At 50.5% G+C, this 18035-nt stretch overlaps 1 protein-coding gene across 21 annotated transcripts in view; it reads right to left on the minus strand.

Moving 5' to 3' along the window:
* Positions 1-18035, minus strand: part of RBFOX1 (RNA binding fox-1 homolog 1) — an 832795-nt gene that overhangs the window by 726835 nt on the left and 87925 nt on the right. For 19 of the 21 annotated variants that reach the window (XM_077316478.1, XM_077316476.1, XM_077316480.1 and 16 more), the window contains exons 3-4: positions 14505-14737; positions 12706-12765 (exon numbers count right to left, since the gene is read on the minus strand). In XM_077316478.1, coding sequence (XP_077172593.1) covers positions 12706-12765; positions 14505-14737 — 293 coding nt within the window. The remainder of the gene's footprint in view (positions 1-12705; positions 12766-14504; positions 14738-18035) is intronic. The other 2 variants (XM_077316494.1, XM_077316493.1) reach the window with 1 other exon arrangement.

The following is an 18035-nucleotide window of genomic DNA, read 5'->3' on the forward strand; positions in this document are numbered from 1 at the left end:
TTAAGCAGAGCTCAACAACTTTAGCCTTGCGAAAACAGACCACAGAGCCTTAAAAACCACTGCAAAACATCCTCCGTTCAGCCCTGAAATAGCCAGGTGCTCGCCCCGCCGGTCCTGGCTAATCAGGGAGAAGACTGCACTAATAAATAGGCTAAATAGATTACGTTATGTTTATCATCCTAAAATACACCGAAAATGCGTTATTGATTTAATAAAAGTGATCCCCGCCAAAGGGCCCTCTCATCTATCCGTCCGATCACCCGGCTTTCATTACCCCCTTTATCAACATCAACAGTAATACGCTGGCCCATAAACCTAATTCAATTCCCTTAAAGGTTATTCCCATAAATTAGAAGGACGATCCTTCCATTTTCGGCCCCGAGAATTCCCGCTTGGGAGGGAGGCTGCCGCGAAGGGTCGGCGCTCGCATTGTTCAGCCGTCCTGCCCTCCCCCTCCTTCCCCCCTCCTTACGGGGCCCATTTCTGGAGTTGAGGAAACCTGAGTATGATTAATCAGAAGCAATTTGCGGCGGTGGCCAATGGAAGGAACGGGGCTAAGCATTTTTCAAAGATGAATAATATCCCAGGTAGCTGGCACCTGTATGTGAAACGAAGCGTCACAAACAAATGAGAAGTAATAGAGCTTACGGTGCATAAAATGTTATTGTTTCACGGAAATAGTGTTGAATAAGCAAGCCGGGAGTAATCACGCCAAGCGCGCCAGCCAGCAGGATAACCTTTAAACTACCCTGGGATCCTAAGAGAAGCCAGCAGTTGATGAATGTCCTCCGGACTTTAGAACAGAAGGACGTGGTTTTCCAAAGGGGATCGGACCCAGATCCTGAGCTTATAGGAACGGAACACGAAATAGCCTCTCGGATTACTTTAATGGGAAGAAAGCAACCCCGTCCCACTTTTCTTAGGACCGAGCTTGGGTCTGTTTGTGTAAAGGGCCATGACGTTGCAGCCAATTTATAGTGAGCCCGGCAAAGGGCTTTTAAGGCAAAGGAGAAGCAGAGGAGGTTGGTCATGGCCTTCATCTACAGAACCTTCCTTGGTAGTCTCCCATTCAAGAATGATGGCCACCCCAGCCAGGGGCTTTCAAGGCAAAGGAGAAGCAGAGGAGGTTGGCCATGGCCTTCATCTACAGAACCTTCCTTGGTGGTCTCCCATTCAAGAATGATGGCCACCCCAGCCAGGGGCTTTCAAGGCAAAGGAGAAGCAGAGGAGGTTGGCCATGGCCTTCCTCTGCAGAGCCTTCCTTGGTGGTCTCCCATTCAAGAATTATGGACACCCCAGCCAGGGGCTTTCAAGGCAAAGGAGAAGCAGAGGAGGTTGGCCATGGCCTTCCTCTACAGAACCTTCCTTGGTGGTCTCCTATTCAAGAATTATGGCCACCCCAGCCAGGGGCTTTCAAGGCAAAGGAGAAGCAGAGGAGGTTGGCCATGGCCTTCCTCTACAGAACCTTCCTTGGTGGTCTCCTATTCAAGAATTATGGCCACCCCAGCCAGGGGCTTTCAAGGCAAGGGAGAAGCAGAGGAGGTTGGCCATGGCCTTCCTCTGCAGAGCCTTCCTTGGTGGAGATGCTCATGACCACTTGGGGCCTTCTCCATCCCAAGCCATATATTCGACCACTGAAGCACCAGCCCTCCTGAAGATCTTAAGATCGCTGCATATCTTACACAATGCTGTTTCCCCTTCTACCAGGTCAGACTTCGGTGTGGTTCCTCAGACATTCCCCCTGCCCCTCTCTGCTTCTTGCATGACCCAGGAGGGTAATCCTTGTCAATGCCTGTGGAACGAGGACTTGGCTCTGTTGAGTAGGATTATGTCATAATGCTACACAGCCAGACAGTATGATGTCATAGAACGCAAGTACTGAGGGGCGGGGCTTATGATATGTTTTGCCTCCACTCTTTCTGCAATGGAGTTTCAGAGACAAAATTAAAGAGAAGCCTGAAAGAACTTTAAGGAATTGCTGCTTCTATCTCAAGCCCTCTTGAATGTACTTCACGCCTTACAGTTCCCCCCCCTCCCCATCCCTACCCCCCAATTTTTTAGGAATTTATTCCAGGTGTCATTTTGATGGAAGATAGGTAAGGTGACCCCTTGATATATATTTTTATCTCTCTCCTTCTTTTACCCACATGGGAATTCTCAAAGCATCGTTTATAACCCAACCAGTGGTAAACGTGGCTATGCTTGTTAAATTAAAGCCATTATTTTTGACAGACCCGTTAGACTTTGACGATTCCTTCCTTAAAACTTAAAAGTCACTTTTCACTTCTTCTTTTTTTCTCACCCCCTCCAGGGGCAAAAGATACGGCGGGGGCATTTGAGGACTTTTTGATTTAAAAAAGAGAGAGAGGCTACTTTGTCATTTTGACACCAAATTGCTCACTAATGCTGGCCAGCAGGGGGGAAAGAGGAAAGGTGAGAGGTGGAATGAGACTCCCCTACCGTTGATGTAAGATTTGAAAGCCGGCGCGTTGCCCCAGGGTGACTGGCATGGGCCAAAGCAGGCAGCAAATAAACTTCCTGAAACTTAATTCATCTCCATTTAAACGTCTCCCCTCGCCTGCAAACAAACTCACTTTGGGACAAAGGGCCTGCTGCTCGGCAGATAACAGATGGATGTTGAGTATGGCTGCTGTTGGGTTTTGCAGAATCAAGTCTCAGCTGACTTATGGGTGACCCCGTAAATTAGGAGTGGTACTATGGACAAGTGACCCAGGAAAGGGACACCGGCCCATGTGACAATAGCACCGAATTTCATACCCATTTGCACACGTGGAACTGGGTTAACTGACCTTACACCATTGGTCTTATAGATTTTGCAACGCACTTAAATGAAAAGACCAGGCATTGATGAAGAGCTAGATTCAAGTTCAGTAGAACCTTGAAGACCAACAAGAATTCCATGAGGAGAAAGGAGGGGCTTAAAGTGAAATTAATTTTTTAAATGGCAACTATTAAATTATTGTTTTTTTCTGGGGCAAGTGATGTCAGGGGGCAGTAGGTCCAAAAAGATCAATTTCCTCAAATAACTGCCAAAAAGTCATCCAAAACAGCACAGCTGGACCTGCCCATTCAAAGAACAGATGCTTTGGTTCCAGCCCACGACTCAAGAAATTTCATCCGGAGAAAGAAGCTGCAGAACAGAAAGCCTCAAAGTGTTTTCGTTATTCATCGAGGCCACATTCTGAAAGATGGATCTTCTGTTCTCCGTCCCCAAAATCAGAAGCAGAGGGTGGGAGACGCTGACCAACCTCCTGAGAGAACCAACTGACCTGTTTGCAATTTCTGCAAAATCTAAACTCATTCCAGTTCTCCCCTTCCATTTGCCAAAGGATTCGGCAGGGCCAAGCGTTGACGCATTCGCCGGTGGCGATAAGTGCTCAAATCAAGAATTTCATTCGCCTCTCCCCGAAATGTTTGCAATCTTAGAAACGACTTGCAGCCCCCTCCTTTTTGGAAGCAGAAGGCTTGATCGTTCCGATTTCGGAAGCATTATTTCGATGCGCTTCAGATCCCAAGCGGCTTGGGGAAGACACCCTTGCCTTCGCTTACTGGAGCTGGAAAATTCAGAAATTCTCTCCCTCTCTGTTCTGCCCCACATCAGGCCTCTGCGATCGCTGGTGTATTTCACTCTCTCTGCCCTGCCGAGTTGCAAAATGCCTCCTATTAGCATGGCAGGCCTGGTGCAGAGCAATTTCAGAGAGTCAATAAGACTCCGGCAGTTTGAAACAGCGGGGATTTGGAGTCCGAGGAGAGCAGACTCTTAGCACAATCTCTTCCTTCATTTACTGCAATGCCAAGACTGATGGATAAACAGGATACAAATCTCATGAAAAACGCAGCGAGAGAGCCTGTTTCTCGGCCACGGGGATTACGCTTAAAACGCCAACTCTGGGCTTTCCAAACAGAAGGTCTTCGAACCGCTTAAAGGTTGGCCGTGGGGGGGGGGAGAAAAGCGTGCTCCGGTAATACCCGCGGTTCTAGGACGGAGACGGCAAAAGTTTTCAAGTCCTGCGGAAATCCCTGACATTTAAACGTCTCCCCTCGCCTGCAAACAAACTCACTTTGGGACAAAGGGCCTGCTGCTCGTCAGATGAGTTCAAGGGGAAACGGGTGTCTGTTTACATTTCTCAGGATTGTTGTGTGTGTGGGGGGGGGTCCAAGCTCAACCTTTAAGTCCCTACAAGGCTCAGGCAAGGTCTCTTTTCCTCTGGGGTCTTGCAGCAGAAATCCCCAGGGACTGTGTGCATGGCACCAACATTACTCAAGGGCGTCTGGAATTCCGTCCGGCTTCTTCGCCATCTTCGCCGCTCCTCCACCTACACTCGTGTCGCCCACAGCCAAATCTTCCACCACGACGGCTGCTTAAGTGTCCCCCCCCCCCCTCTCCGATTGAACTTTTTCCTCTTCTGCCTCACCGGCCTTCTTTGCATTCCTCTTTGTTTCCTTTCTGAACGCCGAGGACTTTGAGCACATCGTTAGGTGCACATTTAGCCGAACTCTTCATTTATTCCGAACGGCGACGGATGTAGCTCAGCCTAAACTCTTTATCCGGCAAGTGAATTTGTGCGAGATCTTTGATCGCTTATAAATAATCAAAAATCATGAGATGCTTGCTGGGGAGGGGGGCGGGAGGGAAACATTTGCATATATATTGTGGTCTGGTGTGACTCATTTGGCCTAATCTTCCCCCTAATTCTCGGAGATAGGAGGATACTAAATATATCCCATATGCCAGGAGATTATATATTGAATGGGTTTGAAGATAATGGCCTGAGGAGAGCTAGACAGGGCATATCTTGTTTTCAAGTCTGCCCGTCTTGTCTCGTTCCAGTGCCGTGAGACGATGCAATGAATCACCGCGGCCTTCGTGGTTTGCCACTCACGGCTACCTGCTTCAATCATGCGCCGCTTTCCCTGCCTTGTTGAGTCACCGCTGAGTTATGGCGACCCGCTCAGTGTTGCGGTTAAGAGCGGCGATCCTGCATAGTGCAGGGGGTTGGACTAGATAACCCTTGAGGTCCCTTCCAACTCTATGATTCTATGGGGTCACCTGCTATCTTTTCGTGCCTTAATTAAAAGGCTGATGCACAAGGGGAGGCCATGCTGTCAGCCTCTCTAACAAGCTCTGATGCCCAACAGCTGGAAGGGTCAGGAAATGAGGCTCAAGGGGAAGGCAAATGCGCACATGAATCATGGACAGGGCTTGGTAAATTAAGAAACAGATGGCTAAAAAGCAATAGCACCAAGGAGTGCGGGGCTGCTACTGAAAACGGCAGCTCTGTGTCGGGTTCCCCACATATTCTGCCTCGGGTCGTTATTCTGAGTATATTTCTCTGTCTCTGTTCTACATGGGATGGGTGCAATGCCAGCAGAACACAGGTAAGGTTGGGCTCAACATTATGGAAGCCAAGAGACAGCTGTCCCTCATCTTCGCAGCCTTTGGTTTCTTCTGCACACGGCGAATAATGTATTTTCAATGTCCTTCATCTAGATTTTCCTGTGCATTCAATGGGTATTATCCAACGGGTGCAGAACGGGCCTCAGTTCAGAACACTTGATAAAGTCTGTATGGTCTGTGCAAACGGGGATGAGAACTCAGATCTGGTCTCTTCTGACCCAGGCTTTCCCTCTTTCCGCAGTCATTCTGCAGTCTTGTCTTTCCTTTCCCTCCCAAGCTTGTGTCTGGGCCCTGGCTGGCCCTCTTCAGCTTCCAGGGCAGCTTCGTGATGTCTCTACGAGGCCTTGGAAGGGTCACCAAGGTCAATCCCAGACAGCCTCCTCCATCTGGAGGCATCTTGCCCACAGAATAAAGTCATGCTGCCCCGGAGGCCTCCCCGTTTCTCCCCTTCTCCATCTCAAGAAGCGTTTTTTAATTCCACCCAGGCGGTTCAAGGACCTCTGCCAACCTTATCTCCCCTGCCCAGGACATCTGTAAACATTTGGCCCACGCCATTCATTTCCTAATCAGACGGCAGGTTGTCCCTTAGAGTCATCAACTGCTCTCCCGCCTTGATATATAAAGCAGTGAAGAATTGCGAGCGTCTTTGGGTGACCTTCCACGGCAAGCAGCGTTCATGTCTCACCTCTCTGCCTTGGATAGATGGGCTTGGCGGGGATTTGATGCTTGTTCAATAGTCCAAGGGGAAAGCACAGGAAGGGGAGGGCTGTTATGGGGGGGGGGAGGAAGAGAGAGAGAGATGGAAGGAGACTGGTGTTCCGGAAAACAACCTGAACAACACGTTAACCCAACCTTCACAGTTTCTGGAAGCTTGGGGTGCCTTGAAAGGACGGTTATTTTTCAGGCAACGGCACTGGGGAGGGGAGGGGTGCTGTCCTTGGACAACCAGGTTGGATTCAGATTCAGATTCAGAGTACCTTTATTGGCATAAAATTGCAAAACATAAAACGAAAATTTCAAACAGTTCCAGATGTAAAATCTATCGTGAAAGATTTTCATTTAAAATTGCCAGTAAAAACTTTGCTACTTTCATAATAGTTGCTGAGTCCCTCCCATTTAGTATCATTTTAATCCAGTGTTTCTCATTAACACAACTGAATTTCAATTTCTTCAGATAATTAGCTAACGGGAGACGATATACATCAAACTTAGGAAACACCAGAAGTATATGGTTGGAATCGTTAATAACCTACTCCACTGAACCTAAAAACTGGATCATTTCGGCGGGAAACCTTGTGCACCTAAATCTATATGCGGGTGATAGAGGACGGCAAATATCTTTGATATACGATCCTCCCAATGTGCAGGTACATTCAGAAATATGACCCCCCCCCTTTCTCATACATACACACACACACACACCCCCCTGGATTCCGAAGTTCCCTGGTTGTTGAACACCTGGTTGCTGAAGTTAAAGGGTATTTAAAGGGAATTCAGTCCCTTTAAACACCTTCTGGGTAAACTCACCATTTGGACAAGGTGTTTAAAGGGGCTGTAAGCCCTTTAAATGCCTTCTAAATTCACTCGCTGCTTTAAAAAAAACATGTCAAGAGCATGCAATTCCTTTAAACACCTTCCCCACCCCTCCACTGAAACCAATGGAACCCGAAAAATATAGAATTCCTTTCTTTCTTGTTTTGCCCGCTCCTAATACAGTCTATCCAGAGGGGGAAAAGAAGACAAAACTCATCTCTCCCACAGAAAGCAGCAAGGTTATTTTTTTTCCCCTCCTTTCCCCCTCTTCAGATTAGCACTAAAGCATATGACTTTCAGAGTCACCTTATTTATAGCCCGATAAATCCTCTTGCTTTGAGGAACAGAGCAGGCTCCCAGGGGAGAGACAATTAAGAGAAATTTTTTGCCTCTCTATGAACGTCCCCGGGGATATATTTCCACTTCAGACATAAGTCGCACAAAATAAGGTGGAAGGGGAACCAAACACCTTGCCCTCTCCCCTACTTTTCTCTTTCTCTCTTTCCCCCCATTTCTCCCCCTTTCCCATTGCAAAGCACGGCGGGCAGCAAATAAAGATATATTGGGGGGGAGTACTTTAATATACAAATTGACAAGGCTTCCTTGTTTCTTACAGCACCAGCAAGGGCGCCCTGTCGTCCCAGAACTGAGTGGTTTGATGGCCCACAGGTGAAACCTCGGCCCTATAAGCAACCAGTGCATTTAAGGACAGCCTGAAAGATTAAACTTTGTTCCTCAAGAGCATTCCCCATACAGGACCTCTTCTGGGTTTATGTAGCTGGGAGAGAGAGAATCCTAGAATCATAGAGATGTGTCTCATCTGCTACGAAGCACCAGGGGGAGGGGGCCACAGAGACCTACATCAGCTCCCAAGGAAACTATTTCTGACCCCTTGGTTGGTCTGCTGAGACCCTTATGGGCTAAGCTCCAAATGGAAGTCAAGGGCCAGTAGAAAGAGAGAGGAGAGGAAATCTGAGCTTTGGCTGGCGGTGGACAGAAAGTCTCATTCCGTGGCAGATCTCATGGACTGTAATTCGTATCCTGCCTTCTAGGCCAAGAGGAACCCAAAGCATCTGACGTCATCGCTCTTTCCTCTGCTTTCCCCTCACAACAACCCTGAGAGGCTGGCCAGGCTGTAAGGGGGTGTCTGGCCTGAGGTCACTCAGCGAGCTTCCATGGCAGAAGTGGGGAGCTTAACTTGGGTTATCCCAGCCCAACACTTTGACCTCCCCGCCACACTGCCTCTCGGCCTTGGTCCAGCCGTGACCATACTGGGAGGGCTTCAAAACCTCCCCCCCCTCCACACCTCCATGCACCCCTCCCATGAGCATCACCCTCTCCCCTGTCACACACTGTGTCTTCCTGCCATGGTCCCTGGCAGCATATATCAGATTTAGGATCGCCATCTAGCCCTGCCCAGCAAGGAGGTAGAACTCCCAGTTCTGGGCGGAGAAATATTTAGAGAATTAAGGATGGAGCCTGGGGAAAACAGGGGCCTCAGTGATGTACAAAACCACCAAGTCTGCCCTCCCAAGCATCCATTTTCTCCTGGGGAACTGATCTCCGGAGTCTGGAGGTGAGCTGGAATTCCAGGGGATCCCCGGTCCCCCCGGTGGCCGGCCTCCCTAACCAGACTCCGCGGGCCCCGAGAAGGGACGAGCTGCAAGCCATCCCCTGCTACACGATACGAGCCGGGAAAGTGTAACGACCCTCGAATGACTCCGGGGGGATCTGTGCCTCCATCATCTGTCGAGGAAATTTAGTTGTCAGGCTGGGCTAAAATAACCAGAACGGCTCCTGCACAGGTGAAAAACGGCTCAATACGAAGGCTGACACAAAGCAACGAGGCAGTTTGAGGAGCTGATTAGGAGCTTGCCTCAAATGGAACGGGGGGATCTCGGCCAGTTGTGCTGCACGAGGCAGAGAAGGGGGGGCCTGGGGACTGGCATTTACACACCCATTGCCCCCTAAGATAAACGGTCTTCGTCAGGCCTTTGAGGGAACAGGATCTATAACCTTTTCCCTTGCTGCTGCGGCTGAATCCCTAACCTTCCCCCGCCTGATATTCGGCTGGCTTGGAGGCAGCAGGAGGCAGTTCGAGTCCAGGGCACCTGTAGGACCAGCACGGTTCCATTCTTAAATTGCAGCTGTCCCTGGAGTCGAACGTCGTTCTGGTGCTTCAGGCCGAGAGGGCTTCTCATCTGCCTTCCCAACAGGGCTCGTTGCCCTGCTTGAAAGGCATTTCCAAATTCGGGGAGGGCTCTCCACAGCGAAGAAGGAGACGTCAGATTTTGCAAGCGTGCCAATCGCCAAAGGATGACAACGTGGCGCATCGTGGCGCTTTCCGCCCCTTTTCAAAAGGGCGGTGTGCTCAGGTGATGAGCCAAGCAGCACATCGGGGAACGGCTGGTGCGGCCTGCTATTCCGAAGACAAGCCACCGATAGCGATGTGCGGAAACTTCCTGGGAATTGTCACTAGATGGCACCTTATCACCGCAGTTGAAATCTCATCAGCTCTCCCTCTGCCGTTGGACGCTTTTCCCTTTTAATTACACCTCTGAAAAAATGAACGCGCCAGCATCTTCGGAGGAAATTATCTCTTCCTCAGCCGCTTACGGGGTTTGTGGGCATCAGCTCGGCAAGCCGGCCTCTAAACCGTTCAAGAAGGGAAGAGCAGCCCTGCTGGATCAGGCTAAGGGAGAGGTCCCAAGGCACTGCATGGGCATTTATTCAGCTTTTAGGAGGTGTGTGGGACCAGGGATATGTGATCTTCCTTCTAACCTGTGGCAGCCATTTTGCATTTTATCACTGTGGGGCAAAACCTTAAAACAGGGTCACAAAAGAAATGTCAAGAGAACATTTTCTCCTTCCACCGAAATTGGTGAGCGCAACCAGCAAAAAGAAGTGCCATGGCACATCCACGGGCTTTGCTTCCTTCTGCCTCATGACCTCCTCACTGTAGCCTGCCAGATGTTTCCGTCGGCTCAGCTGCTTCTAGATCCCACAGCTGGGCCAGGTGAGGGGTGAGCCACAGTTTGGCTTCCGCACCACCAGGCACCAACCTGTGCCCAGGGGCCAGTGAGTTCTTAATAAAGCACTTTGCGTCTGCAAAGAGCGAGAGAGAGGCAGGGAGATTATCCGTTATTATCAAATGAGTTTGATCCCGCTTTAATAGGTTTTTAAACTCGGGCAGCTGGGCTGCGCAAGAAGAGAGGGGGCGGCAGTCCTTCCCTTGGCGACAGCCAACCAATTTCGCTTGGATCGGAGTCTGAGAAAATGCCACCCGCAAGAGGGGACCTTTCCTCCGCCAGGCGCCAGTCTCAGATTGGCCGCGTCTCTGTGTGACTCGAATTCCACAAGCCGCACGGCTCGCTCAGCAGCTGCACGGATTCACAATGAGGGCCAATTCAGCTCCTGCGTGGTGTGAAATGAAAACGGAAAGCCATCCACAAAGCAAAGTGCAGGAACAGATGAAGGGTGGGTTGTTGGCGAGGCCACAGCCTGAACCAGCTCGCCCACTGCCAAGCCGATGTGGGAGGTGGGGCCTTTGTGGCACACCTCTGTTGTGCCAAGCAATCTCTGAATTTCTGTTTATTGTCTTGTGTTAGGGCACTATTTCCTCATACCGAAAGAGCACGCATTTTTAGAGCATTGTTCATAGGGATGATATATGTTTGACCTATACAGTAATCAGTATTGCTTGTAAAAAGACACATCCACACAGCCTACAAAACCAGCCACAAACCCTGGACTCTTCTCATTTTGATCTCTTGTGTGTCTCAATAGCTTTATTGGGGTATATTGCTTTCACATGTGTTTTGCTGCCCCTAGTGGTCGATTCAATATTGCTTGGCGGTATGTCCCGCATATTTCCCCTGTCTAGGTATTCTTAGAGAGCTGGTTGTGTCAGTGTGATTGTTTCAAAGTTTTTAAACTGGATGTTACCTACCTTGACCGCCTGGAAGGGAGGGCTACAAATCAATTATTATTATTATTATTATATTTATACAATCATATGTATAAAATCATGTCACCAGAGGTGCACCTGCACCTGCGTTGAAACCAGAAACTGCAACTCAAGAGCCCAGTTAAGGTTTGCACGCACGGGAGAAGAGGTTCGATATTTTGAAACGCCTGCTAAAGTTCAGCTCTCCCTACCAATAAGTCTTGGAAGAATTATCCCCCAGTTGTTTCCTTTTCCAAGGAAACCTGTATATCGCTTAATGAATCCTCTTCCCAACCAACTTACTCATTTGAGAACAAACAGCTATTCATCTCCCCAAAGAAGCTGCAAATTGATTTCTTGTTTTCTTCCTTGGATACATCGTTCTGGGGAATGGCGGACAAATGTGGTGCTGTTTTAAAGCAGAATGCAACCCGCTTAACTAGGGATGCCAACTCTGGGTTGAGTAACCCCTGGAGATTTGGGAATGGAGCCTGGGGTGGCAGGGTTGGGGAAGGGGAAGGACCTCGGTGGGGTCATGTTCTGAGAAACAGAGACACCCATTTGCTTCTGTGACAAATAACATTTCCAGTCAACACCAAAGGCTCATGAGTCTGGAGATTCTAAGCCCAAGTCTACGCTTGAAAGGTCACTTGGCATCTGTGTGCCCTCCAGGAGAAATAACAGCAACAGAGAATCTAGTGTCTCTCTCTACTGGCCACGATCCATGCTGGAGCACTGTAGAGGAAGCTGCTAGGATTGCCGGCATCCTAGCAGCTCCTTGAGACCTTCTGCTATTACGGTGGACCTCCAGAGGACCAAGATCAGAACTGCTTTGGAGGTTGGGCTCTATAGAATTATTCCCCACTGAGTCCCTCCCCTCCCCAGGCTTCACCCCCAAAATCTCCAGGGGTTTCCCCCACCTAGAACCAGCAGCCCTAGAAGCTGCCCACCGACTTTGCGTTAAAGATGAAAACACTGCCAAGGACAAACGGGCCACCTTTGCAGCACAAAAAACGTATTATGGCCTTTATTACCGTTCGGGTCGCGTTATGAGTGTTCTTAAGATGAGCCCTCCAGGCCAAAATAGCTTGAAAGTGAACTCCTAAATAACGAAGCTGAGTAAAATCATAGCTAATACGGTTTTCGTGGCTGTATTAATGGGGCCATCACAGCCCGGTCGCCTGAAAACCCAAACCTGTCGTTTGTCAACATGGCATTCATTAGCAGAGATCTCCGTGACCTTCACTTTCTTGTCATGTGACGGATCTGCCGTTGCTATTATTTACCTGTTTCTTTTCCCTCGCTGTTCTGTGTGCTGTGATGCAATCCGGTTTCAGCCTCTCCGCCAGCAGCTTGTGATCCGTATGACGATGGGATAAAAGGATTTGAAGAGCACATAAACACACCACAAAATCAGTGACTCATTAAGAGGTGCAACAGGCAAGCTCCTCTGCAGGCAGGCTGCATCTTTGGCCCCCGGAATGCGCCAGAGAGCATCGTGGTTTCTTAAAATGAGTGCACGATCCATCTTAGAGGCATGCCCTGTTTTGCAAACGCACCCACGAAAACTTGTTGTCGATGGATGATCTCAGAACCACAAGAGGAAACAAACATATGATGCTGTTACAGAGTCTAATGCAGGAGTAGTCAAACTGCGGCCTTCCAGATGTCCATGGACTACAATTCCCAGGAGCCCCTGCCAGCATTCGCTGGCAGGGGCTCCTGGGAATTGTAGTCCACGGACATCTGGAGGGCCGCAGTTTGACTACCCCTGGTCTAATGCATTCGACAAAAAATTTCGACTTACCGGATCTTGGGGGCTATTCCTGGCCCTGGAAACCGACTCCGTGGCATCAGGTTCACAGCTCTGGATTGTCAAAAGATAGAAAGAGAGACGAGAAAGGACACCTTAGAGGGTGCATTCGATGTAGCATCTGGACTGAGGGCTAAACTATGTGAGAGGCAGTGATTGGACACCCCTACGTCGGTCATGCAAAGGGGTTGCTTGGAGTGGGAAGCTGTTTGGACCCAGCAAGGGCTGGGTTCGAGTCTTGCAGTAAGATCCGGGAGCCCCGGATCCGAATCTCCCCGCTGCAGTGTGGCTAATGTAAACCCCCTCCCCTGTTTTTTTTTTAAGAGGCTCCAGAGGAAATTACAGACTGGTCGGTACATATCATCAGGTCCTCTATGCAGCTGCCCACACATCTGGCTTCCAAAGGGAGAGCAGACTTGAGGTCTTTATCCCTGATGTCAGAAAGCAACGTGTCCCCGAGGCGGAGACCCACGGCTGCCCCGTTTGAAGCAGCACTCCCTCCTAGCCATTGATTCTGCGGCCTCGGCCTTCCATTACCATGTAAATTGTTTTGCACCTCAAAGGGAGGAAGAAACAGCACTAATCTCTCTTCAGAAGGTCATAAAATAAAGAAATCAATTTCAAGGTCAATTTAGTCTAAATAACACCTGCTCCCCCTTTGTGCAACATGCGGGCCCTGCCAAGAGACGCCGGTCCGTGTCTATAAGTGCAACAAGGGGGTGGGATTTACAGGCCACGGAGGAATGCGTGGTCCAGTCCGTCTTGCCTGCCACACCCTGTCAATTTTGGGACTCGGGCACATTACAGCCACTGCCGTGAGCACAGCGGAGAAGCCGGGGATTGAACTTGGGTCCTTCTGTGTGCCAAGCCACTGTTTTCCCACTCCTTCAGCTTCTCCTCTGCTCCCCTTTAGTACCTTCCCAGCAAAATCTGAGCAGCTTCTGTGGGTCTGCTTAGAACGGGGCAGACTCGGCCCTGTGTCAACAAAGGACTGAGATCTACGAGAGCCGTTTGCTGGGAGATCGTGGTGCCTGTCGCCCATTAGCCGCACACCAGAGAAGGTCTCCATTACCGCCTTCCTAAATGGGCACACGCACGGGGAGCCTGCAGGGAACCTCACCGGCAAATAGCCCCCAAGCAGATGCTAGGAAGGCATGAGGTCTCGTGCGGAGAATAGTCAATGTTTCGAGCCAAGTAAAGCTGCAGCAAAAACACTCGCAGGAGGGAGGAAAAGGGTTTCGGCATCGGAATAATTCCACTGCAGAAAGAATTGCCCCTTCTGTCTCTCATTACTGGGGCATCCAAGGGGCCAGCGTGGTGTCGTGGCTCAGAGCAGCAGCCTCTCATCTGGAGAGCCAGGTTCGATTCCCCGCTCCTTCCTCCCCATGCAGCCAGCTGGGTGACCTTGGGCCCCGCTCAGTTCTCACAGAGCTTTTCTCACAGAGCCGTTCTCTTGGAGCTCTCTCAAGCCCCACCTTCCTCTGCGGTATGCAGAGGGGAACTTTTATTCAACTCTCATTCCAGGGCGTGAAACTTTGGCTCCTCACCTTCCCTAAGACACCTCGGTTCCGCCATCCTGGCTACGGATTGTCATTAAGGCTTGGAAATTGCCCCATTACCTAAAATTATTACTCTAAGCAGTATTTAATGAGTTGATTAACAGTCCTGTTCTCCTCATCGATCCCAAGAGCGCCGAGGGGGATTTCGACAACCCGCAGCCCTCCAGCAGCCGGCGGGACCCAAGCAGATGAGGGGACATTGCATTAGCTCAATAAAACAGCCTCGGATCTCACCTCCACCTGACAAATGGGATTTGGTGAAGAGTCCTCCTTCTTCCTCCTTCCCCCCAGGGGCTGTTTGTCTCTTGGCCGGGCCCTTCTGCTTATCCGCCTGTGAAATCCGATTCCGCTTAGCTGGTGAAAGGCTGCAGCTAACACTTTGGCGTAGACGCTGAGGAAGAGGGGGGGGAAGCCAGCTTCCTGCATTGATTTTGCGCCCCTTGGCTCCTCCAAGACCGCTGGAAGGACTGCGGGAAGAAGGGGCAAAGGTTTCTGGCTGTGCCAATGAGCTCTTCGATTCAAAATTGACTGCTGATCGATCGCGCGTGAATATGACCCTAGCAGGAGATTTGGGGATGGACCTGAGTGGGGTTGAGTGACACGGACTCCACCCTCCAAAAGCATCCCGGGATGCTTTATCCCTCTTCTCGGCAGTCTAAGTACTCTTGATTTTACCATTTTTTACTATTTTCACTGCTTTAAGTTAGAGGGACGGCGTTCTGAGCCAGCTGCCGTCTTCGGAATGCTGACACAGGGCGGCCGGCCCAGCCACAAAATGGCTGCCGCAAAATGGCCACGGCAGGAGGCGGAGCCAGGCACAAAATGGCCGCCACAGCTTACCTTCCATCCCAGGACAAAGACCATTCTGTTAGGGTAGCAGCTGCAGGCAAAGCCATGTCTTAAAAAACATCACAACCCATCCCATCTCCAATGGCCATGAAGAAGACTGGCTGGGCAATACCTACCCGGTTTCTGAAAACATTTGGAAAAGCACCAGCAGGCGGCAGAGTGCCCCCAGGTGCCATGTTGGGGGCCCCTGCTTCAGTTTGCTCGCCATCGTGCAAACGTCTTGGACAGCAGTGCAAAAAGATGTTCAGAACATCAGAACAGATGCCCATCCATCCCAAGCACCTCCATTGCCTGAGCAGCAAAAGGTATCTCTGGAGAGGCCGAGGAGTCAGAAAGCCCCGTAAGAAGCAGGAAGGCGCTCACCTGCCCAGCATCCTCCCCTCCTTCTTTCAAGGGGCAGGGGCTTTAAAAGAGGCCGATGGGAGCAAATTAAAGAGGAGAATTTTTTTTTTGCTGAATATTGCAGCGGCACTCAATAATTTATCGCCGGCTCTTCGCTAGCTACCACCTTTATTAAAAGCCCGAATCCTCCTCATCCCTGCTTAACACAGCCGCAGCTTCTTGGGCGGCTTTGGTTCCTCATGCCACGCGGCAGCCCCTGCAAAAACGCCTCAGAGCGGAGGAGAAGATGGCTCTGCTAAGCATGCTGTCGTCAACTCTGGCCAGCAGCGGCTCCAAATGGACCACATTTCAGGGAGAGGCACAGCCCCCCGGATTCCTCCCCCCCCTAGGGCGGCTGCGTGTAGCAACTAAGAGTTTCCACCTAGTTGGTGCTACTACTCCTGGCAGGCCTCCTCTCGGCTCCTGGGCCCAGGCACAGAAGGGGCCCATGGGGTGCAGGCCAGAGTCAGGAGCGCTGAGGTAATTTTCTAGAAGGTTCCGCCCAGGGTGCATTCTGATTGCTTCGTCACCTGCACCTGGCTCAGGTGGGCCTGACACTAAAATGGGCCTGAGCATTGGAGACCTGCTAGCTTCGATTTGGACAAACTATTCGCTGGCCAACAGATGGTCGAGGGTGTTTTGTAGGAAAGGAAGCAAAATGTATTTATTTATTTTCTTGCTTGCTTGCTTGCTTGTTTGCATGCTGCCCCTATCCAGAGGTCTCAATGTGGCTCACGGCCGTAAGATTCAAAAAACGTAAAAATTTAAAACAGGTCCAAGCCAAGTGGATTCAAGTGCTAGCAATTCCCTTTCTCTTTTTGTGATCCCTGTTCCGTTGCACGCACATGAAAGCTCGCACCTTGAATAAACCTTTGCTGGCCTAAAAGTGACATTGGACTCCAATTCGGCGGTGTTGTGTCAAAACCATTTCGCACATCTGTCCCCCACACCCCTCAGGCTGGCAAACCAACTATGGCCAGCCGTGAAGGAGAGGATGAGGGGGGCTCAGTTGTTTGCCTGGGGTTGAGAGGCAGGGAGGGGGAACGGGGTCTTATCATAGAGTTTGGGGATCATCCTAGGCCATCACACCAATATAGCTGTATCACTTGCAGATAAGTCACCACAGTGCAAATCCTGGCCTGCAGGAGATTCACCTCCTGACCCCAAAGAGGCAATCGGGATTTCCCTGGGCCTGCAAGAAAGGGCCACATGAGCCAAGCACCGACACCACCCCTTCTGCCCACCCATTCCCCATCAGCCTCAGTTCACAGAAGTTTGCCAGGTGGAGCCCAAAATGCCCCTTTCCCCGGCGTTTCAGTGCCTTTAAAAGGTTCGTATTATTTGCCTCTAATGGTACCGGCGGGATCCTATAAAGCTACCAGGTAAACAGGTCTTTGGGGGAGAAATTCATGCATATTACCGGCTTCTAACAATGGCAGAGAGGCAGCCCAACTCCTCTGAGAACAGGGCTTTTTTCCCCCTCCAAAAATGAAAATCATATATTACGTGTGCCGCAGAACGCTTTCTAAACAGACACGTATTTACCTCTCCAAGAGCGATTCTGCTCCTCTGACTTGGGCGTTTTGCCAAGAGCCCAGCCAACGCTGCTCCTGCCCTCCATCAACACAAACAGAGAAACAGACAGACGGACCACCGGTGTGTGCAACCGTGTTGGTTGAAGCAATCCTATATGCAATCCTGCTAAACGAGTGAGCCTCCCTCTGTGCTAAGGAAGCTTTGCATCTGTCAACGGGAGTTTTGTTGCCCCAGAACTCAAACACCAAACCTCCCCTGACCTAGACGGACCAATGGTTCGATCCGGTATAAAGCAGGCACAGGTGTTTGTGAGACAATGCTGTCTGATGGTTGCCAAGCTCCAGGTGGTGCCTGGAGGGCTCTTGGGATGGCAGCTGGGCAAGAGAGATCAGGTCCCCTGGAGAATACGGCCACTTTGGAAGGGGGACGTTGCAACATGATGCTCTCCTGAGGTCCCCTCATGCCCCAAGCACTGCCTTCCTCAGGCCACCAACCCAAAGAATCTGCTCCGGCCAAAGATTTGCAGCTCTGTTGGTGATCCCTGAGCCGGGGAAAAGTCCTCCAGAAGACAACAGAAAAGCACTCAGAGAACTAATTAGCAATTTCACGGTCTGTCGTTTGGGGAGGGGGGTTGTTTATCACTTCCACGCTGCGCCTGCACCAGTCTAGGGGGAAAAGGTCAAGGGAAAGGTCAGTGGGAAATGAGAAAATAATCGGCTGCAGGAGAGATCTGCCCGGCCCCTAAAACAAACAGGGTTGGGAATCATTTCTCCGAGTCAATCACGTCCTTAACCTTCGCTCAGAGCAGAGGGATTTGCCAGCTCCATCCAGAGAAAATCCTTTTTGTGGGGCTTAGCCTTCCCGGGTCCCAGAATCCACACAAACAGAGCTGCCAGCTCCCAATGGGAAAGACGTGGAGGTCGGGGGGTGGAGCCTAAGGAGGGCGGGGCTTGTGGAGGCGAGGGGCCACGTAGCCCAACTTACAAAGGCCAGCCCCCA

Source organism: Paroedura picta, chromosome 17 (assembly GCF_049243985.1).
Source record: "Paroedura picta isolate Pp20150507F chromosome 17, Ppicta_v3.0, whole genome shotgun sequence".
NCBI classification, from domain to species: Eukaryota; Metazoa; Chordata; class Lepidosauria; order Squamata; family Gekkonidae; genus Paroedura; species Paroedura picta.